We start from the raw sequence: 24,212 nt of genomic DNA, 5'->3' as shown, positions 1-24,212 counted from the left end.
CAGTGCGATGGAGGATAAGGTTGAATCCATTTGGGTGGAAATCAGGAATAGTAAGGCAAAAAAGGTCACTGATAGGAGTAGTCTATAGTCCACCAAATAGTAACATTATGGTGGGGCAGGCAATAAACAAAGAAATAACTGATGCATGTAGAAATGGTACAGCAGTTATCATGGGGGATTTTAATCTACATGTCGATTGGTTTAACCAGGTCAGTCAAAGCAGCCTTGAGGAGGAGTTTATAGAATGTATCCACGATAGTTTTCTAGAACAGTATGAAATGGAACCTACGAGGGATCAAGCGGTCCGAGATCTGGTCCTGTGTAATGAGACAGGATTGATTAATGATCTCATAGTTAGGGATCTTCTCGGAAGGAGCAATCATAATATGGTGGAATTTAAAATACAGTTGGAGGGCGAGAAGATAAAATCAAGCACTAGTGCTTTGTGCTTAAACAAACGAGATTACAATGGGATGAGAGAAGAGCTAGCTAAGGTAGACTGGGAACAAAGACTTTATGGTGAAACAGTTGAGGGACAGTGGAGAACCTTCCAAGCGATTTTTCACAGTGCTCAGCAAAGGTTTATACCAACAAAAAGGAAGGACGGTAGAAAGAGGGAAAATCGACCGTGGATATCTAAGGAAATAAGGGAGAGTATCAAATTGAAGGAAAAAGCATACAAAGTGGCAAAGATTAGTGGGAGACTAGAAGACTGGGAAATCTTTAGGGGGCAACAGAAAGCTACTAAAAAAGCTATAAAGAAGAGTAAGATAGATTATGAGAGTAAACTTGCTCAGAGTATAAAAACAGACAGTAAAAGTTTCGACAAATATATAAAACAGAAAAGAGTGGCTAAGGTAAATATTGGTCCTTTAGAGGATGAGAAGGGAGATTCAATAATGGGAGATGAGGAAATGGCTGAGATACTGAACAGTTTTTTGGGTTGGTCTTCACAGTGGAAGCCACAAATAACATGCCAGTGACTGATGGAAATGAGCCTATGACAGGTGAAGACCTTGAGATGATTTTTATCACTAAGGAGGTAGTGATGGGCAGGCTAAAGGTAGACAAATATCCTGGCCCTGATGGAATGCATCCCAGAGTGCTAAAAGAGATGGCTAGGGAAATTGCAAATGCACTAGTGATAATTTACCAAAATTTACTAGATTCTGGGGTTGTCCCAGCGGATTGGAAATTAGCAAACGTGACACCACTGTTTAAAAAAGGAGGTAGGCAGAAAGCAGGTAATTATAGGCCAGTGAGCTTAACTTCGGTAGGAGGGAAGGTGCTGGAATCTATCATCAAGGAAGAAATGGCGAGGCATCTGGATGGAAATTGTCCCATTGGGCAGACACAGCATGGGTTCATAAAGGGCAGGTCGTGCCTAAATAATTCAGTGGAATTTTTTGAAGGCATTACCAGTGCGGTAGATAATGGGGAGCCAATGGATGTGGTATATCTGGATTTCCAGAAAGCTTTTGACAAGGTGCCACACAAAAGATCACAGCATAAGATAAAGATGCATGGCATTACGGATTATGGATGCAGGGCAGCACGGTAGCATTGTGGATAGCACAATTGCTTCACAGCTCCAGGGTCCCAGGTTCGATTCCGACTTTGGTCACTGTCTGTGCGGAGTCTGCACATCCTCCCCGTGTGTGCGTGGGTTTCCTCCGGGTGCTCCGGTTTCCTCCCACAGTCGAAAGATGTGCAGGTTAGGTGGATTGGCCATGATAAATTGCCCTTAATGTCCAAAATTGCCCTTAGTGTTGGGTGGGGTTACTGGGTTATGGGGATAGGGTGGAGGTGTTGGACCTTGGGTAAGGTGCTCTTTCCAAGAGCCGGTGCAGACTTGATGGGCCGAATGGCCTCCTTCTACACTGTAAATTCTATGATCTACGATTAAGGGTAAAGTAGTAGCATGGATAGAGGATTGGTTAATTAATAGAAAGCAAAGAGTGGGGATTAATGGGTGTTTCTCTGGTTGGCAATCAGTAGCTTGTGGTGTCCCTCAGCGTTCAGTGTTGGGCCCTCAATTATTCACAATTTACATAGATGATTTGGAGTTGGGGACCAAGTGCAATGTGTCCAAGTTTGCAGACGACACAAAGATGAGTGGTAAAGCAAAAAGTGCAGAGGATACCGGAAGTCTGCAGAGGGATTTGGATAGGTTAAGTGAATGGGCTAGGGTCTGGCAGATGGAATACAATGTTGACAAATATGAGGTTATCCATTTTGGTAGGAATAATAGCAAAAGGGATTATTATTTAAATGATAAAATATTAAAACATACTGCTGTGCAGAGAGACCTGGGTGTGCTAGTACATGAGCCGCAAAAAGTTGGTTTACAGGTGCAACAGATGATTAAGAAGGCAAATGGAATTTTGTCCTTCATTGCTCGAGGGATGAGTTTAAGACTAGGGAGGATATGCTGCAATTGTATAAGGTTTTAGTGAGGCCACACCTGGAGTATTGTATTCAGTTTTGGTCTCCTTACCTGAGAAAGGACGTACTGGCGCTGGAGGGTGTGCAGAGGAGATTCACTAGGTTAATCCCAGAGCTGAAGATGTTGGATTATGAGGAGAGGTTGAGTAGACTGGGACTATACTCGTTGGAATTTAGAAGGATGCGGGGGGGGGGGGGGGGGGGGATCTTATAGAAACATATAAAATTATGACGGGAATAGATAGGATAGATGCGGGCAGGTTATTTCCACTGGCAGGTGAAAGCAGAACAAAGGGGCATAGCCACAAAATAAGGGGAAGCAGATTTAGGACTGAGTTTAGGAGGAACCTCTTCACCCAAAGGGTTGTGAATCTATGGAATTCCTTGCCCAGTGAAGCAGTTGAGGCTCCCTCATTAAATGTTTTTAAGATAAAGATAGTTTTTTGAAGAATAAAGGGATTCAGGGTTATGGTGTTCAGGCTGGAAAGTGGAGCTGAGTCTAAAAAAGATCAGCCATGATCTCATTGAATGGCGGAGCAGACTCGAGGGGCCAGATGGCCTACTCCTGCTCCTAGTTCTTATGTTTATATTTTGACACATAAAGGCGGTGAGGCAATTCACCAAAATTCATCAAATAACATGAAATTGATCTCTGTAATACCATAATTCTCTCCACTGAAAAGAAAGATAGGTTCCCTGCATTGAATGCTAAGAATTCACATCAAGTTAATGATGTTTGGATTGTTGATATGTACATGGTATTGCAGATATGAGCACTGCTTAGGATCTTTCTCTCATTCAATGTTAACACAAGATCTTAGCAGTTACAGCCAATTCCAAGCATTTTGTGGGAACAAAAGGCGCCTGGCCTATTTGAGCTTTATTAAATAGACAAAGTAAGAAGTCTTACAACACCTGGTTAAAGTCCAACAGGTTTGTTTCAAACACTAGCTTTCGGAGCGCTGCTCCTTCCTCAGGTGAATGAAGAGGTATGTTCCAGAAACATATATATAGACAAATTCGAAGATGCAAGACAATGCTTTGAAAGCGAGACAGCGCAGAATCGCCGAGCAGAAACTGATAGCCAAGTTCCGCACAGATGAATGCGGCCTCAACCGGGACCTGGGATTCATGTCGCTTTACATTCATCCCCCACCATCTGGCCTGGGCTTGCAAAATTCTACCAACTGTCCTGGCTTGAGACAATTCACACCTCTTTAACCTGGGGTTACCCCTATCTCTGGATCTGTAAACACTTAATTAACTGCAAATGCTCGCATTCAAAGCATTGTCTTGTATCTTTGAATTTGTCTATATATATGTTTCTGGAACATACCTCTTCATTCACCTGAGGAAGGAGCAGTGCTCCGAAAGCTAGTGTTTGAAACAAACCTGTTGGACTTTACCTGGTGTTGTAAGATTTCTTACTGTGCTCACCCCAGTCCAACGCCGGCATCTCCACATCATAAATAGACAAAGGCTGAGGTTTTGGTCTGAATTAATGAACACAAATAACTCTGAGAGATTTTGCAAAATTGCCTGGAGGTAAGTGCCTCCTTGTAGCGCAACAATTACTCACTCAAGTCGAGAAGTGATGAAGTCAATCGAGGCTTTATTAAGCAAGACTTGTTCCCCAGCAGCTCAGTTACAGAATGCGGCTGCTGGGAGAACCCGGGCTCTTATACCCCGCCTTGCTGGGCGGAGCCAGCAGGCGGCCGATCCAACCAGGACCCGGTGCCTGTCTGCCAATAGCCTCTCGGCTTCACAGGTACCGTACTACCCCTAATACATACTCCTCATCACTGATGAAGATTTAGTTCCATGACCTGTGGCCAGGAGAGTGGAGGGGCATTGCTGGGGAGGTGGGGATAGGGTTTCCTTGCTTCAAGTTCTGCCATTGTGTCCTCATACAAATGAGATGTCAACCTGGTGACACTACGACATAGGACTACTAACATGCCAAACAGCAAGAAGCAGTATGCAATAGACAAAGAAAAGCAATCCCACAACTAACGGATCAGATCAAAGATCTCCAGTCCTACCACATCCTGGTGTGAATGGTAATGGACAATTAACCAACATTAGAGAAGAGAGAGAATCCACAAACATGATTGGGGAGCATTCATAAACATCTCCAACCAAAAATGGCAGGTGGATGATCCATCTTGCTCTACTCCTGAAGTCCTCTGCATCACAGATGCCAGTCTTTGGCCAATCCAATTTGCTCCACGTGATGTAAAGAAATGGCTGAAGGCACTGGATATGGAAAAAGCAATGGGCCCAGACAGCAATCCAACAGTAGTACTGAAGACCTGTGCTCCAGAACTAGCCGTGCCCCTAGTCTAGCTGTTCCAGTGCAGCTACAACACTGCCATTTACCTGGCGATGTGGAAAATTTCCCAGGTCTCATCCACAAACAGCAAGAGCAATACAATCTGACCAATTATCACCCCGCAAGCTTCCTCTTCACCTTCAGAAGGGGATGGAAGGTATCTTTATTGTCACAAGTAGGCTTACATTAACACTGCAATGAAGTTACTGTGAAAATCCCCTAGTCGACACACTCCGGCGCCTGTTTAGGTACACAGAGGGAGAATTCAGAATACCCAATTCACCTAATAGCACGACTTTCGGGACTTGCGGGAGAAAACCAGAGCACCTGGAGGAAACCCACGTAGACACGGGGAGGAGAACCTGTAACTCGGCACAGACAGTGACCCAAACGGAAATTGAACCCGGGTACCTGGAGCTGCTAACAACTGTACTACCCACTGTGCTACCATGTCACCCACCAGGGGCACTTGCTCAGCAATAACCTGCTCACTGATGCTCAATTTGGGTTCCACCAGCTCCATAATTCATTCCAGCTTTTGTGCAAACATGCACAAAAGAACTCAAGCGGTGCGGTGAGAGTGACTGCCCTTGACATCAAGGCAGCATTTGACTGAGTGTGACATTAAGCAGTCTCAGTAAAATTGAAGTCAATAAGAAGTGGGGGGAAGCTGTCCACTTCTAGGAACCAATAACCAGGAGATTACTGGATGAGTTCCTCAGGGTAGTATCCTAGGTCCAACCATCTTCAGCTGCGTCATCAATGACCTTTGGGCATGGGGATGTCTGTTGATGATGCACAATGTTCAGCATCATTCATGGTTCCTCAGATACTGAAGCAGCTTTTGTTCATGTGCAACAAAGCCTGAACAACATTCAGGCTTGGGCTGCTGAGTGGCAAATAATATTCATTCTTCACAAGTCCCATTGCTGCAAAGACAAGAGAATGTAACCATCTCTCCTTGACATTCACTGGCATTACTGAATCACAACTTGGGAGTTACAATTGATTAGAAACTTAACTGAGCAGGTCAGCAACTGGGCATTCCATGACCAGTAACTCACCTGATTCCCCAAAGATTTCCACCATCTCCAAGGCACAAGACAGGAATTTGATGGAATACCCACCACTTGGCTGGATGAGTGCCATTCTAAAAATACTGAAGAACCTGAAACCATCCAAGACAAAGCAGTCTCCTTGAATGGCATCCCATCTACTGCCTTCAATATTCACTCCCTTATTATGATCCAGTTAGGGGCCATGAATATTTAAGGGAGAAAGCTGAATCCCAGTAACATGATAAACAGAACTAGTCGTTTGGCAACAAATGTTAGGTAATGCTGAAAAAAGTTTGTCAAAGTTTTTCATTTTACATCAATTAGGACAGTTCACAAAAACACCAAGGTCTGGGCAACACATTTATACTGCATACGAAGTGTGTGTTGATTGGTTTGCAAGTGAACTGATTGGTTCGCATGTGGACTGATTGGTTTGCAAGTGGGCTCTGATTGGTCAAGGTCATAAAGAATTATCTAGTTGATGATGATTGATGGCTCACTGTCACCCATTCCCCAGACCATCAGCCTGGGTGGGCCTCTGGATTACCAGTGTAATGACATTATCACTACATCCATCTCCCCAATATATATATTTTTTCCTTCATTCTTTCATGGACTATGGGCAACGCAGGCAAGGCCAGCATTTGTTTCCTGTCTCTAATTGCCCTCGAACTGAGCGTTTTTTTTTTAAAGAGTCAACCACATTGTTGTGGATCGAGAGTCACATGTAGGTGAGGGCCACTGATTTCCTTCCCTAAAGAGGTTTCAGATGGCTTTTTACATCAATCAGCAATGGTTACACGGTCATCATTAGTTGGAATTAGACTTTTAATTCCAGGAGCGAGATTCTCCGACCCCCCGCCGGGTCGGAGAATCACCGGGGGCTGGCGTGAATCCCGCCCCCGCCGGTTGCCGAAGTCTCCGGCACCGGAGATTCGGCGGGGGCGGGAATCGCACCGCGCCAGTTGGCGGGCACCCCCACGCGATTCTCCGGCCCGGATGGGCCAAAGTCCCGCCGCTAAAATGCCTGTCCCGCCGGCGTAAATTAAACCACCTACCTTACCGGCGGGACAAGGCGGCGCGGGCGGGCTCCGGGGTCCTGGGGGGGGCGCGGGGCGATCTGGCCCCAGTGGGTGCCCCCATGGTGGCCTGGCCCGCGATCGGGGCCCACTTATCTGCGGGCGGGCCTGTGCCGTGGGGGCACTCTTTTCCTTCCGCCTCCGCCACGGTCTCCACCATGGCGGAGGCAGAAGAGACTCCCTCCGCTGCGCATGCGTCGGAAGCTGTCAGCGGCTGCTGACGCTCCCGCGCATGCGCCGCCCGGAGATGTCATTTCCGCGCCAGCTGGCGGGGCACCAAAGGCCTTTTCCGCCAGGGCGGAAATTCGGCCGGCGCCGACCTAGCCCCTTAAGGTTGGGGCTCGGCTCCCAAAGATGGGGAGCATTCCGCACCTTTGGGGCGGCGTGATGCCCGTCTGATTTGCGCCGTTTTGTGCGCCAGTCGGCGGACATCGCGCCATTTCCAGAGAGTTTTGCCCCAGGTTTTTATTGAAATCAAATTTTACCGTATGTCGTGGTAGGATTCGAACCTAGGTCCCCAGAGCATGATTACACTGGGTCTCTGGATTACTAGTCCAGGACAATATCACTACTCCATCACCTCCCATGACTATATCTACAGATATAGAAAGGTGCACCAATGGTGAATTTAGTCCTGCCCTTATGAGTGATATATTCCTTACCTGAGTCACAATAAAAGGAAGTTCGATAGGTCGACTGACACAGGTTTGATAAAATAATTGCCTGTGCTTAATTTTAAAAGTGCCTTTAATGGTGGATATTGTTGTAATATCCCTTTAAAGGGTAGCAGGAGACCATCACTAGTAGGGAAGTGTGTATTGTAATCCAGTCTCGTCTTCACTTTGGCCTGTGAGCAGAACAGAGCATAGATAGCCTTGCCTCTGATGCCTTCAAGCTTTCTACCTGTTCTCAGGTACCAATGCTGTTTTGATTGCTCAGTTAAATTAGGACCACAGTAGCGTAATGGTTAGGACACATGACTTGTAAGGCAGAGATAGGGTGATAAGGATTGCACGATGGCACAGGTTAGCACTGGTGCCTCACAGAGCCAGGTACCCAACTTCGATTCCGGCCTTGGATGACTGTCTGTGTGGAGTTTCCACTTTCGCCCCATATCTGCGTGGGTTTCCTCCGGGTGCTTCAATTTCCTCCCACAGTCCAAAGATGTGCAGATTAGGTGGATTAGTGATGCTAAATTGCCCCTTAGCGTCCAGGGATGTGCAGGTTAGGTGGAGTGGCCATGATCAATGTATGGGGTTATGGGGATAAGATGGTGGAATGAGCCTCGGTCGGGTGCTCTTTCAGAGGGTCAGTGCAGACCCGATGGACAGAATGGCCTCCTTTTGCACTGTAGGGATTCTATGGAACCCACAATGTTTTTACACAATACCTTATGAATGTCTGGTGCCTTTATATCATTAGTAAGATACAATAGCTATACGACTGAGTGAAATAAAAATTAAACAGGTTCTATAATGCTCAGTGATGTGCTTCACCAGATTAATGGCCCCAAGTAAAGATAGAAATTCACTCATGTGTCCAGAAATATTGATGTCCAGTTACAGGCACACATTTAGTTTAGATCTGCAAAAAACAATTCAGTGAATGAAGATTTACTTTGAATGAAAGCGGGCAGATGAAGAAGGCTAACTACAAGCTGATAACAACTTTGCTTTTTTGCTTTGCGTACTGGTTGTCTTTGATGCGAGATTGATTTTTTAAATTAATGAGTGTCAGAAAACCTTTTATTGGAAAACTAGTCACTCTTGAAAGTGATCGGTCCAATTCAAGATATGTTCAATCATCATACCATCACCAGAGTATGCAATTGTCACTGGGCAGTTCTTGAATCCTCTCACTTGTTACACGTAGGCAAGTATTCAGCTTCCCTCTGGGTGTAACTGTGGCTTTACAGAATTATATTTTTCTTACAGAAGATGTGGGTACAGTAAAGCATTTCAGGATCCTGATGAAGAAAAGATGTATTATCAAAATGGACACCGTAAGTACCAGGAGCAATAGAGTTCAATAAAACCGAAATGAGACCATTGAGACTGAATTACCTTTTGTATATTTTTACTGTCCATTTACATAATGCTGTAATATTCCCCACCTTTTTGATTTCTTCTAATAATATCATATGTCTGTGCAGGATATTGGGAACACGGAAATTTACAGAACTGTTAAACCATGACTAAAGGACAAGGGAGACATAAACACAAGCTAATAAGGAGCAAATTTGGGTCTGGTGCACCTTTTGGGGACGTTTAAACCGCTATTTAACGGCACTTGTCGTTTCTTTTGGCCTTGACGAGGAACGCCCAATCAAGACCACACTTACATCATTTACTGCACTGATGAGCTCAGTATTCGCGGATCAGGGTGCCACCTTTCGAACCCCCCCTCAGTCACCCCACCATGCTGCAGTTATATTGGCCTGGATTCTCCACCGCCCACCACCGGTAGCAGGGGCCCCGATGCGGTGGAGAATCAAAAAATTAGGATTGGCATTGGGAGACCCCCCTGTCCCCCCCCCCCCCCACCCCCAGGGACCCCCTTAACAGGAAGACCCTCCCGACCCTCTAATTGAAGGACTCCCCACAAAGACCCTCTAACTAGAGGGAGCCCTACAGCGACCCCCTAACCAAAGAAATAAATCTTCCCACAGGAACCCCCTAATTAAAGGAACCGCCACAGAGACCCCTTAACCAAAGGGACCCCCCACAGTGACTCCATGCCTAAAGGGACCTCCCACAGACACGCTAACTAAAGGGACAACCCACAAGGACACCTTGACTAAAGGCAGACCCCCACCAAGAAAAGAGACCCCTGTCTGGAAGCTAGAGAACAGTGACTGGGGCTGTAACACTTACCTGGAAGCTCCACGTGGACATTCCTGGAAGGAGAACAGCCACATTTCAACCCTTCTGATCCATTAGCTGCAAGTCATTTATTCATTTCTAGTAGTGGGCTGTGATTGACAGCTTCCACAAAACAGCTGCAGCCTTGATTCATCTCCTTTCATGGGTGAGTGACTCTTAAGTGCTGAAACCCCAATGTTTTCAAACATCAACCACATCAAAGAGCGGTAAGCACATTGCAATCTCACAGTTCAGAGGGTTTCTCCCTGGGAGGGGAGGGGTTCAGGGGGCTTGTGTTGGAGGGATCAAGTTGGGAGTCTTTGCTGGGATGGGGCTCCTTTGGCTGCTTTCTCCATCTGCAGCCTTTAAACCCCATTAAACAGTTGGTCATTATGTAAAAGTTAAAGTATTCCCAAAATAAAGTGAAAAATTTCTCATCTGTACCGTTATACCATTTAGACAGTCACTCGTTATCTCATAAATACATACCCCTCACAATAAAGTGAAAATGTTCTTATCTACACCCCTAAACCTTTTAAACAGTAAGGAAGTAATTAAATATATTTTTCTCACAATGGAGTTAAAGTGTGATCCCATTTGTACCTCGAAACCCTATAGAAACTCTGTCAGTGTGCCAAGTTTCAAGGTCTGTGAGATGAAGGTGAAAGTTATGCCTCTAAAGAGGTAGAAACTTTTGAAGTGGTTTTCACACAGTCAATTTCATTGCCTTTTGAAGTATTAAAGGCAATGCGTATGACCAGGAGGCTGAATTCTTTGAACTGGACGATTTACGATGAATTTCACACTCAACTGCCTGCTCAAAGCATCGTGGTTTACAGCTCACTGGAATTTCAAAGGGCAGAATCAGATTGTTTATTGTTATCCTTCTATGAGGATCCATTAAGTCAGTGTAGCAGCTGTTTCTCCAACCGCATTTCTTTTACGAATCTGCCTCTTTGTTCTCGAGGAAAGAACAGCTGTGGGCGCTGTCCCTTCACTTTCTACGAAGTGCTTGAGAACAAAGAGGCAGAGACATTTAAAAAATTGCGGCAATTGGGTAGAGCATCCAAAGAGGCCCATCCCAAGGAAGGCCTCTGACCAGCACAAGCCTCCCTGACATCCACCTCCCAGGAAGGGACCCTCTCAGCACTCTGGTGGAAATTATTGGTAGGTCAGCTACCACCTTGCCACTCCTCGGACTGCTAGCTGTCAGGTCCACGCTCCTCTGGACTTGCACCCATTCAGGCCAACGGGACTCTCGGCTGAGCGTGTGTTGGAACATCCCATCTGGCTGGTGAATGGTACGTCCCATCCGGCAATGACATGCAAAATAGCTTTACTGAGCTATTTGTAGGGTTCCACAGGGTTGGGGCGGGAAGCCCGGCTGGGTCATCGGGAAACCCGCTATGGCTGGCAGGGCATGCACGGAGACTCACCACTGGTTTGTCACCCGGCCCAAATCTCCATCTGATCGGGTTCCTGATCTTAACAGCAGGGAATGGAGAATCACCTCAGGTGTGTTCAAACAATGAGAGGGCTGAAACTGTCGATAGACCAATTGATATTTTTAATTGATATTTATTGTCACATGTACCGAAGTACAGTGAAAAGTATTTTTCTGCAGCCAAGGGAAGGTACACGGTACGTACATAGTAGACAAAAGAATAATTGACAGAGTACATTGACAAGTGGTACATCGACAAATAGTGATTGGTTGCAGTGCAGAACAAGGGGCCAAACAAAGCAAATACATGAGCAAGAGCACCATAGGGCATCATGAATAGTGTTTTTACAGGGAACAGATCAGTCTGAGGGGGAGTCTTTGAGGAGTCTTGTAGCTGTGGGGAAGAAGCTATTTTTATGTCTGGACGTGCGGATCTTCAGACTTCTGTACCTTCTGCCTGATAGAAGGGTCTGGAAGAGGGCAAAGCCTGGGTGTGAGGGGTCACTGACAATGCTGTCTGCTTTCCTGACGCAGCGGGAGGTGTCGACAGAATCAATGAGAGGGTGGCAAGCTTGTGTGATGCGTTGGGCCGAGTTCACCACACTCTGCAGTTTCTTACGATCTTGGGCCGAACTGTTGCCATACCAAGCTGTGATGCAGCTGGATAGAATGCTCTCTATCGCACATTTGTAGAGGTTTGTGAGAGTCAGTGCAGACATGCCAAATTTCTTGAGCTTCCATAGGAAGTAGAGTCGTTGTTGGGCTTTCTTGACTGTTGCATCAACTTGAGTGGACCAGGACAGACTGTTGGTGATGGTGACCCCCAGGAACTTGAAGCTATCAACCATCTCCACTTCAGAGCCATTGATGTATATGGGGGGGGGGGGGGGGGGTGTCGCGCTACGCTTCCTGAAGTTCCTTAGTCTTTCCAATATACAGAGAGAGGTTGTTTTTGGTGCACCATTCAACCAAATGATCTATCTCCCTTCTGTGGTCTGATTTGTCGTTGTTTGATAGACATCTCACTGCAGTCGTATCATACACAAACTTATAGATCGAATTGGAGTTAATGAGTCCTTCTTTAGCTCTTGTCCTGAGCAGGAGAGAGACATCCTGGGCGACACGGTAGCACAGTGGGTATCACTTTTGCTTCACAGCTCCAGGGTCCAAGCTTCGATTCCCGGCTTGGGTCACTGTCTGTGTGAAGTTTGCATGTTCTCCCCGTGTCTGCATGGGTTGCCTCCGGGCGCTCCGGTTTCCTCCCACAAGTCCCGAAAGACGTGCTGTTAGGTAATTTTGACATTCTGAATTCTCCCTTAGTGTACCCGAACAGGTGCTGGAGTGTGGCGATTAAGGGACTTTCACAGTAACTTCATTGCAGTGTTAATGTAAGCCTACTTGTGACAATAAAGATTATTGTTATTATTAAATTTGATTGTCGTCACCCTGTAGAAAAAAAATCTGAGAAGTACTGAATGATGAAACAGATGAAACGCTCTGATTAACTCAATTATGGCACAATGCTCAACCATGCAAGTCAGGAAGCTCCCAGGCCTAACCCCTGATCTGATAAGCTAGCTGATCGCAGCAGATGTGGCAAAGTAGAGGATTGAAGTAGCCAGTATTTCCTGTCCTTTTTAGCTATCTGATGGGTCCTGAATGAAAATGCATTCTGATTCCAAATGAATACAGAATTAGATTGAGCCATAATGCCACCCTACTTAAAGTCAGTGTCTGTTCATAAATACGTGTGTGTTTCATGGGCTACTGTTTATCACTCCCCTCCAGAGGGCAGTGCTCCGGCTGCTCCTGTAGTTCCATCCTGGGAGCCCAGTTGCACGTCCCCATTGTGCCAGCTTTCCCTGCCTCTGAAAACCCTCGGTTTTAGTGATCACAAAAATCTCTACAGCGCAGAAGGAGGCCATTTGGCCCATCGAGACTGCACCGACCCCCTGAAAGAGCACCCTACCTAGGTCCACTCCCCCACCCTATCCCCGTAACTCCACCCAACCTGTGCATCCCTGGACACTAATGGGCAATTTTAGCATGGCCAACCCACCTAAACTGCACATCTTTGGGCTGTGGGAGGTAACCGTAGCACCTGGGGGACACTCATGCAGGCACAGGGGGAATGTGCAAACTCCACACAGACAGTCACCCAAGGTCGGAATCGAACCCGGGTCCTTGGCATTGTGCTAACCACTGTGCCACCGTGCTGCCCCTACTTCTCCACAATCTGGGCTGAACTTAATTCTAATGGCGGTGGCCCAGACAGTGGGCCAGGAAACAGGGGATGTGGGAACAAAGTAAATGAGAGCAGGGGTAGGCCATTCAACCCCTCGAGCCTATTCTGTACTTCAACCAAATTTTAGCTTATCTTCTACCTCAGTGCCATTTTCCTGTACTATCCCCATTCCCCTCGATATCTTTGATGCCTATTGATCTTTGTCTTGAATATACTGAATGAGTGTCCACAGCCTTCTGGGGTAGAGAATTCCAAAGATTCACCAAGACATTCCTGCTCATTTCAATTCTAAATAGCTGCTCCTTAGTCTGAGACTGTGTCCTCTGGTGAGAGACCCCACCCCCATCTATGGGGAACATCCTTCATGCATCTACCCCATAAGAATTTTGTGTGTTTCAATGTGATCACCTCTCATTCTTTTGAATACCGGAGAATACAGCCCCAATCTCCTTAATCTCTCCTCATTGGACAATCCTGCCATCCCAGGAAGAAGCCTGGTTAACCTCCGTTGCGCTCTTTCTATGCCTTGGTGGTTTCTGGCAGCTCTAGTGTTGGTGCTCTCGCCCTTTAAAGGCTGAGATCCAACCTCCAAGAGATACCGGACAATCAGAGGACCAGCAGTTCTTTAGTCCCAGCAACACCACTGGGAGTGGTGGCAACCGCTGGAACTGCACCCAGTCAGGAGCAGCAACAATGGAACAGGCCTCGGAACCCAGATGTGTGAGGTTGTGCTCATTGGTACCAGTCAGGTGGGCCATGGCAAGGGAGGCTTTGATGCTGAAGGCAGGAGTGGGTGTTTCCATATGGGGGCGTTGTAGTGGCACCTACTGCTGGGTTTGGCTGCGAAGGAAATATGGCCAGTCAAGGGGATACTGGTAAAAGAGTTGTTTTCCTATAAAACTCATTGAAGGGTTTATTCATTTCAAGCACAGGCCAAACAATTCACGAAAGACAAGTTGAGGCTTAGTCCTTACTGTAATATGGATTCACTAATGAGAAGACGAACACTAAAAAGACAGCACACAATGGGCAGAATTCTCCATTTTTGAGCCTAAGTGCAGTGGCCAAAGATGCAGAGCCTAAAGGAGTGACTCCAACGCCACCTTTCCCACTGATCAGAGTGGCAGGATCCCACACCAGATCCTATGCTTGGAACCTCATTAATTATGTACAAGCGAGTTCCCGTCCAAGTCTCCAGGCGGGCCGACAGCTGATTCGTCCACCTGCCGTCAGCTGACTGGTTTGAAGGTCACAGCACCATATATAACCAGCACACTCGTATCCCAATTCCAGATCACCTGTCTTCACCAGACCGTGCAGGGTGTCAGCAACCCAGAGGGAAAAGGCTAATTGCCTCAAGAGGAAAACTGTTCCTCGATTAGATCACCCTCCGCCTGAGCCCATCGCCTGCGGGATGACCATGTCCCACTGGGATCTCTACCCACCACATCTGGAGTCTTCACGCATCTCCTTCCAGTAAACGATGCGGTATCCCTTTGATCACCCTGTTTGTGAGCTTATCATGCAGCTTTGTCGGGGTCCAGCTTCCCGCCCCTCTGCCTCCCTTCTGCCTTCCATTGTTTGTCTTCTTCAGCCACCCCCTTACCCGTCTGCCTACTATTATGAGCCCTCGCCCACCCCACCCCATTTCAGATTGTTTCCTTTGTCTTTGTCAGGCTACACAACCTCCCCTAGTTGGCTCCTGCTAGATTCTCCGCTCCCGGCCACCACCAAACACGCTCTTTAATAATCTTTTGTATATTTTAGAACTAGTGCCTTAGTCTTCTGTAGCATTAACTCGAGAACCCGACTATTTGGTGGGGGAATACATTTCTGAAGAGTTTTTATCCGCAACCTTACAATATCCACAAAATTCTAAATTGGCTTTAATTTATTAAAAATGAAGGCAATAATATCAGCTGACTCTTTTGCTTTTGGGAGATAAACTATTTTATTTTATTCTATTTAAGCATCTTTAGGATCTCACTTTCCCTACTCACAGTTGAGAGGAGTTAACTGAGAGACTGAAATTGTCCCAAAAGGAGGTAAGCATTGTGGTTATCTCATGGTATGGCGCCCAATGGGCGGGATTTATGAACCGCCCGTCATGTGTTTTTCGGCAGGGGAAGCGACCCATCAGTGGGATCTGCCAGTCCCGCCGTTGTCAACGGGAAAGACAACACCCCTCGTCACTGGGAAACCCATGTACTGGGAAACCCATGCGCCCGGAAACCTATGTGCCGGCGTGGGACCGGAATTTCCCGCCACTATGAACAGCCGTTAAATCCCGCCTAACGTGTTTCTGAGTTTGATACATAATGCCATATTTATATCCTAATACATCTTTTAGATTCAGTATCAAAGGAATATTTTACTGACTGTGGTAATAAGATGCATATTTAAGTCTCGAGAGACCGTAAGTGCCCTTAACAAGCTTTTGAGAAGCTTAAATCACAAATTCCCTCAATACAGCATTGAGGTTAAGAACTTTCTAATAAAATTCATCTTAAAATCTTAGCCAAGGTTAGGTCATAACAAGATGGCAGTCACTGTCAGAATTTATTAAGTTTTAAAGATTTGTTTGTCTAAGTCTCTCTGCTCCACTACTCCCTTTATAGTTTTAAGTGAATATCCGCCTTTCAACAATAAATTTTATCCTTTGCACACAGGAGGTAATTTAGCCTATCACGTCTGTTCCGCCATTCAATCAGATCATGACTGATTTGTAACTTAACTCCACACACCCATCATTCATCCATACACTTTGTCATTAGAATTCTGTAAACAAGTTGTTCATTACTCAAGTCTCCAAACCAGTGAACTCAGTATAATTCCTGAAATGGTTAACAATTCATTACTTCAGTTGGGCAGTTCATCTGGTGACGAGTGAACAATTGCCTCTTGACTAAATCAGGGAGGGATGGCCTTTCTGCACTGACTCGCTCTGTTCTTCTTCTGCATGTTCAACAGTTATGTCGAGTTTTAGACACGGTCACACTCTCTCAGGTAAATGTGCCTCTAGTAGTGATCTGATGAGCATAGTCAACATGGCATTATGAATGAGGAAATCATGTCTAACACACCTTTTGGGGTTTTTGGGGCTGTAATCAACAGATAAAGGAGAGTTGGTGGATGTAGCCTTCTTGAGTTTTCAGAAGGCTTTAGATAAAGTTCCCCACGGGATGGTGTCAGCAAAATTAATGCACATGCAAAAGTAGGTAGCCTTCTGGCATGTATTGAGGATTGGCTAACAGGCAGAATACAGAGAGTAGGAATAAATGGGTCATTCTCGCGTTGGCAGACTGTGACTAGTGGGGCACTTTGGGCCCCAGCTGTTCACAAATGTATCAATGAGTTGGACGTGGGCACCAAATGTAATATTTCCAAGTTTGTGGATGACCACAAAGCTAGGTGGGAATGTGTGTTGTGAGGAAGATGCAAAGTGGCTTCAAAAGGATTTGGAAAGACTCAGTGAGTCGGCAAGAACATGGCAGATGGAACATAATGGAGAAAAATATGTGGTTATCCACTTTAGTAGAAACAATAATGTGCAGTGTAATTTCATAGAATCATAGAATTCCTACCGTGCAGATGGAGGCCATTCAGCCCATCCAATCTGCACCGACCCTCCAAAAGGGCACCCTAGCTAGGCACTATCCTCGCAACTCTGTGACCAAATCGTCACATCTTTGGACAGTAAGGGGCAATTTAGCACAGCTAATCCACCTAACCTGCACATCTTTAAAGTGTGGGGGGGGGGGGGAACCAGCATACCTGGAGGAAACACAGGCAGACATGGGGAGAATGTGCAAACTCCATACAGAAAATCACCTGAGGCCGGAATTGAACCCGGGTTCCTGGCGCTGTGAGGGAGCAGTGCTAACCACTGTGCCGTGGTGCCACCTATTTCTTAAATGGCAAGAAATTAGAAAGTGTAGATGCACAAAGGGACCTGTGTGTCCACATCAATCAGTCACTAAAGGCTAGCAGCAAGCTATTAGGAAGGCTAATGATACGTTAGCCTTTATCGCAAGAGGATTTAAGTACAGGAGTAGCAAAGCTTTGCTTCTTTCTATAGAACCTTGATTAGGTTGTACCATGTGTGCTGTGGTTCCCTTACCTTAAGAAAGATATTACTGTCATAGACGGAAGGCAATGAAACTTTACCAGATTTATTCCCAGGATTGCAGAACTGTCCTATGGATAGAGATTGGGAAAACCAGGCTTGTATTCTCCTTAGTTTTGAAGAATGAGGGGTGATCTCGTTGATACCTACAAAATACTGAGAAGGAACAGGCAGGAGTAGATGCAGGTAAGATGTTCCCCTTGGTTGTGGAGTCTGGAACCAGAGGGCACAATTTCAATATAAGGGGGAAGCCGGTTGGGACCAAGTTGAGGAGGATGCTTTTTACCCAGAGAATCTTTGGAATTCTCAGTCATCGAATATGTTTACAGTAGAGATTAACAGATTGTAAATACCAAAGGGATGTGGGGATAGTGTGGGGAAAGGCATTGAAGTGGATGGTCAGCCATAATCTTATTCACTGGCGGAGCAGCCTTGATGGGCTGATTGGCCTACTCCTGTTCCTATGTTGCTGCATTTAGTGTTGAACTGTGCTCATAAGGGCCATAAAGCAGATCAGGATTTGGAATGAAGATTGTTGAAATTACCCTTCACTGTTATATCCATATAGCAGCACTGTGAGAAGGCTCATGGTATGTTAGCCTTTATTGCAAGAGTTGGCTTGAGTTGGATGGCTCATCTAATCCACTAAGATTTGTCTACAGAGTTAAGAATGGAGATTCATCATTTGTTCACTTTTTAAACTTGAATCTCAAAGCAAATTTCCCACTAACTTTACTGAATTATTCCAGTCAGCGTTTTCACTTTATTTTAACGTTTGTTCCTACAGTCAGATTTCCAGACCCTAAGATTTACGTTGACCCTCACACCTACGAAGACCCAGGCCAAGCAGTCCGCGAATTTGCCAGAGAAATAGAGGCGTCGAGAATAAAAATTGAAAAGGTTATCGGCTCAGGTGAGAAGTTTATTTTATTTTCACAACAGAGGAGCTCCTTTGAAGTGTCACGTGCGAGTCTATTGTTGGAACATTGAGAAGGCAGTGTCTGTTGTCCACCCTAGTTCCACCCAGAGCATCTGTGGTTAAGTAGATGGATGGTAGACAGAGGGTATTATTGTATTTGCCACCCAATAGTCTGTTCCATTGACTTCAATCCTTCTTCAGCGATCACTCGCCAACAAGTATGATTGTCTGCCTGAGCAACTCCATGTTACCGGTCATGGGTTCTGTGGGTTATTGCATGGCTGATGAGCCGATCCACGTGTCATATCTTCGATTGCACCCTTGGCAGGTGTGTCTGGGAGGTGGGATCGGTCCTTGGACTCGAGGTCGCTAGTATTCATTTCTCAAGCTCCTTTTCTGGACTTCATTTTGCCGTTGGGTGTCCTCGAAGAATCTTGTCCCTTCAATCAGAAGGCTCCTCCAAGTAGGTCTCTTCTGAGAAAGAGTCTCCCAGGCATTAACGTCGATGTTGCATTTTATGAGGTAAGCCTTCAGGTTGCCTTTGAAATGTTTCCTTTGCCCTCCTCTTGTTCGGAAGCCTTCCTTGAGCTAGGTGAAGAAGATTTGCTTTGGCAGTCAGGGCTCTGACATCCTAAGCACATGACTGGTCCAGCAAAGTTGATTTCAGATGACCTTGACCTCGATGCTGGTGCTCTTGGCTCCTCCAAGGACACTGACGTTAGCACGCGTGCCCACCCAGCTGATGCAGGGAATCCATATCAGACAGTATTGATGGTACCTCTCCAGGGCCTTGAGGTGATGTCTATGCGCAGTCCAAGTTTCTGAGCTGTATAGAAGAGTCGGAGAACGACTGCCTTGTACATGAGGACCTTGATTTCAGCATGGATGTTGTGCTCGTCAAAGACTCTCATCCTTAGGCATCCGAAGGAAATGCTCACGGATTGGATACGATGTTGGATCTCTGCATCAATGTCATCCTTGGATGAGAGTGGCTCCCCAGGTAGGGGAAATGTTCCACGTTTGGGAAAGTTCCTCCATTGACCCTGATGGAGGGGGAGACCGGAACTTGCCCTGGGGCAAGATGCCAGTATAACAGACTGTCAATGTGATACCAGCCAATTAGCACTGATGACCTTTGGTCTTTGGCTTTCACTGCTTTGTTATTCTGCAGGTGAATTTGGTGAGGTGTGCTATGGTCGCTTGAAGCTGCCGGCAAAGCGAGAGATCCCTGTGGCTTTAAAAACACTCAAATCTGGATACACGGACAAACAGAGACGGGACTTCCTGGGTGAGGCCAGCATCATGGGGCAATTTGACCATCCTAACATTATTCGCCTCGAAGGAGTTGTCACCAGAAGTAAGTACGAGAGTGGCAGTAGGTTTGTGACCAGACATTGCTTGATTTACGAGTGCAGGTAGCTCACAGTAAAATACTTACTGTGCATGTGACGGATGTCTTTCAACTAGGAATTTCTTCAGAACTATTCCCAAGGCAAAGTTCGGGTGATGTTACTGCCACAGAGCAGAAGCAACTCTCGAGGAACCTCTGGGCCTTAATGTGTAGCTTGAAACTTGCTCAAGAAATATTATCATTACTTTGAAGATTCATGGGACTTCTGGCAATCACAGAGTTGCTACTGATGGTATGAATGAATAAACCTTGTATGAGGTAATCTGGCTCAGAATAATTTTGGAACTGATAAATATTTAAACAACCCGACCTCCAATTAATTGTTAAGAGAGCTGGCAAAAGGACCAGAGAGGGATTGAATTTTTTTTTACACTGTCAGTCATTAGAATCTGGAATGCACTGCCTAAAAGGGTGTTGGAAACAGACTCAATAATAACTTTCGAAAGGGAATTGGATTAAAAAAACACGACAAACTGGGAGGGGGTGGGAGAGCTAGCAATGCCTTGGTTGTCCGAATGGCCTCCCGCATGATCCTAATATTATGTAGGACTGTCCGCTGAGGAGAGATTTGGTTGACTGTGACTGCATTCACTGGAATTTAGAATGAATGAGAGGGGATCTAATTGAAACATATAAAATTCTGACAGGCCTGGACAGACTAAATGCCCTAATTCTGCTCCTATTTCCTATGCTCCTGTGTTAACTTCTCAAATTAAATTTAGCACTTGTCCATTTTGTTCCATTTTGTCCCTCAAGTGGTAATTTTAGACTGTTTGTGATCTTACTGCCTCCCTCACCTGGTGATGATGCAGATCATAAATTAGCTGGGTGCTTCTTGGCATTTGGAAACTTAAAATGAACAATTAAGAAATCATGCAGCAGCCAAACCTCTCGAAACCTGCTCCTTGAGCAAAACTCCCTTCACAAAACAGACATGCTCCCTGCAGACGCAACGGGATGTACGGTGAGATTTTAATACAATGTCTGTTGTTTGCAGTTTCCATTACAAATGGAACAACTAAACAAAGCACGCGTTGTTCAATATTCCCCTCACCAGAGCTTCACAAAGACAGCGGGTGATCAATCACTCATACCTTTTTCTGGCGCTAAAAAATGATAAATATTTGTTCACAAACTAGACTGCCTCGATTTTTCTAGCAGGTGAATCAATCTTTCTCGCAACACATTTCAAAAGCCACTCAGGGAAGCTGACCCGTTACGGGTTTACGGATCTCTTTCCAGATGTTACCATTCCACTGGTATCCCGTAATTTTCAATCACATGAATGGCTGGCCTCTCCCTGCAGGTTGTTTTCTGTTGATTTCATGCTCATGATGAATCTAGGCAATTAGCACATACCTGAGCGATGCTCAGTGCCACGCAGCTTAACGTTCTCCTTAACGAGGGAGAGAGAGCTCAGGGGGTTGAAATCTAACTGTTCCATGCTGGAAAGTCAGAGCTTTAGCAGGAACCATCTCTCGGACCTGGCTCCAATTCCGAGACATCATCCTCCACCTCTCCCAATCTCTGACCAATACAGGTCAAATGCAACTGCCTGGACATGAAACACTGTGTGGTAATGTTCAGGGAAAGATTTTCTCTTCCGTTGATGTTTGTCAAACCTATGCAGGAAGCACTCACATGTTTTGTTGCAAAATAAATTAGAATAAAGTAGAAGATATCAACTGGGATGATGGGCGTGATTCTCCGCCTCGCCCGGTAATATTGAATTGCGATCGGGTGGAGAATCGGGGGTCCGACAAAAATCAAGATTCGTGCCTGGCGCTGATTCGGGCACCATACTCAAGCCCCTCCCCAGCAGAGAAAACAAGGTTAAGCGGGGGCATGCCAAACTAGCATTTGCACGCATTTAAATGTGATCAGCAAGTTGGACACTTCATGCTCTGCCCTTCTGTGAAGCTCAGCCCCATCAGGCGGAGGTCTCGTGGATGCAAATTACTACAAGTATTTACAAATGTGTGCTGGATGCTATAGAGGGGGAACAGGAGGTTAAAAAAACACTGAAAACTGTCAAGCTTGCTGGGAGGTGGCTATCGGGTTGGGGGCAGTAGCGGGTAGTGACTTGGTGCCAAGTCCGTGGACTTCGGGTGACACCCATCGGGATCGTGGAGGCCTGGCTCAGACCGTCATTTCTGCAGTCTGTTTTTTAAACGCACCCCTTTGCTGCTACTTCCAGGTTCCTGGCTGCTCACACAGCTGAGTGCTGCCTGTGTCCTTCAAATGCTCCAAGAGCCTCTGTTCATCTGGGAGCCCACCCAGGCCGCCCATCTGGACACCCTCATACTCCAGCTGTATCATCAAGGGCATGGGCATGGCCATGCTCAATCAAGGACCCACCAGGTGTTGGCACTCCACAGAGGTGGTGCCCCACTGCAGAGGAGCAGGGGACTCACCCCAACTAGAGGACATCTGCACTGTGACCTTTGGAGCCCTCCCTGGTTCTCTACCCCTCTCAGGGCAGAGCGCTCACCAGTGACACCCCCCCCCCCCCCCACCCCTCCAGATCACCAGCTGTCTCCTCCTTGTGGAACTGGCAGTGCCGACTCCCTATGCCACCACCTCCTGTGCCACCACCTCCCAGCCAATGTTCAGGAAGGAGGCTTGAGTCTGTGGCCCATGCTGCGGAAAAGGGTGTCCCCCTGCTCCTCACTGGCATGGAGCTCGGGTCCACCTCGAACCTTGTGCGATCATCAGCAAATATCTATGCTTCTGACGGTATGGTGGTGGAATGTCGGTGATGAAGCAGCTGAAGGTGGCTGGGACTAGGGAACTACCCTGAGGAACTCCTGCAGTGATGACCCGGGACTGAGATGATTGACCTCTTTCTTTGTGTTAGATATGACTCCAACCCTTGCAGAGTTTTCCCCCTGATACCCTCCAGTATTCCGAGAGCTCCTGGATGCGATATCGATAAAATGCTGCCTTGATGTCAAGGACAGTCCTCTCACCCCACCTCTGGAATTTAGCTCTTTTGTCCATGTTTGAACCAAGGATGTAATGAGGTCAGGAGTGGAATCCAAATTGAGCAGGTTATTGCTGAGTAAGTACTGCTTTATAGCACTGTTGATGACCTCTTAGAATAGAATAGAATCAGAGAAAGGTTCCAGCACAGAAGAAAGCCATTCAGCTCACCTTGTCCATGCCAGCCCAAGGACACCAATTAAAGTGTCTAATCCCACCTTCCTGTACCCAGTCCATAGCCCAGTAGCTTATTGTATTTAAGGTGCAGATCGAGGTACCTTTTAAAAGCGTTTGATGTCTCTGACTCCACCACCAACTCGGGCAGTGAATTCCAGACTCCCACTAACCTCTGTGTAAAAAAAAGTTCTTCCTCATGCCCCCTCTACACTTTCTGCCACTTATTTAGAATCTATATCCCCTGGCTCCAGAATTCTCCATCAAGGGAAACAATTTTATCCTGTCCACTCTATCTCTTCCCCTCATAATTTTGTACACCTCAATTAAGTCATCCTTCAGCCTTCTTTGTTCCAAGGAAAATAAAATAAAATAACCTTCCATCACTTTACTGATAGAGAGTAGACTGATAGAGTGGTAAATAGACAGGTTGAGTTTGTCCTGCTTCTTGTGTACAGGACAAACCTGGGCAATTTTCCCCATTGCTGGTAGCTGTCAGTGATGTAGCTGCAATGGAACAGTTTGGCTAGTTCTGGAGCACAAGACTTCAGAATTATTGCTGGAATATTAATTGTCCACCATCATTTACGACTGGATGTGGCAGGACTGCAGAGCTCAGATCTGATCCATTGGTTGTGAGATCGCTTCGCTCTGTCTATTACTTGCTGCTTATGCTGTTTGGCATGCAAGCTGGACAGAGCCTTGTGTACAAGCAAGCATGGAGACAGATCCTAGCTTGAATCTTTTATTGTGTATATGTAAATAGTTCTTGTAGTTAATGAATACACACAATTAACCTAATAAAGATCACAAGCACTTAATAGAGACCCACCAAACGATATAGGGACATAGGACATAGGAGCATAGGAATTAGGAGCAGAAGTGGGCAATTCAGCCCTTTGAGCCTGCTCCGCCAATCAATCAGATCATGGCTGATCTCTCAAATCCACTTCTCCACCTGTTGCCCTTATCCCTTTAACCCGTTTTTAAATCAAAAATATATCTACCACTTTCCTGAAAACATTTAATGACTCAGATTCCACCTCATTATGGGGCAGCGAATTCCACAAATTCACCAACTTCTGTGAGAAGTAGTTCCTCCTCATCTCAGTTCTAAATCTACTGCCTCTCAACCT

At 46.1% G+C, this 24,212-nt stretch overlaps 1 protein-coding gene across 3 annotated transcripts in view; it reads left to right on the top strand.

The window, feature by feature from the left end:
- LOC140392851 (ephrin type-A receptor 8-like) overlaps nucleotides 1-24,212 on the top strand; it is a 667,123-nt gene that overhangs the window by 465,712 nt on the left and 177,199 nt on the right. For all 3 annotated transcript variants that reach the window (XM_072478584.1, XM_072478583.1, XM_072478585.1), the window contains exons 9-11: nucleotides 8,849-8,916; nucleotides 18,378-18,503; nucleotides 19,681-19,866. In XM_072478584.1, the coding sequence (XP_072334685.1) occupies nucleotides 8,849-8,916; nucleotides 18,378-18,503; nucleotides 19,681-19,866 (380 nt within the window). The remainder of the gene's footprint in view (nucleotides 1-8,848; nucleotides 8,917-18,377; nucleotides 18,504-19,680; nucleotides 19,867-24,212) is intronic.

The sequence above is a fragment of the Scyliorhinus torazame genome, chromosome 16 (assembly GCF_047496885.1).
Source record: "Scyliorhinus torazame isolate Kashiwa2021f chromosome 16, sScyTor2.1, whole genome shotgun sequence".
NCBI classification, from domain to species: Eukaryota; Metazoa; Chordata; class Chondrichthyes; order Carcharhiniformes; family Scyliorhinidae; genus Scyliorhinus; species Scyliorhinus torazame.
The sequence above is the reverse complement of the archived record's forward strand: the minus strand, read 5'-3'. Positions and strand labels throughout refer to the sequence as shown.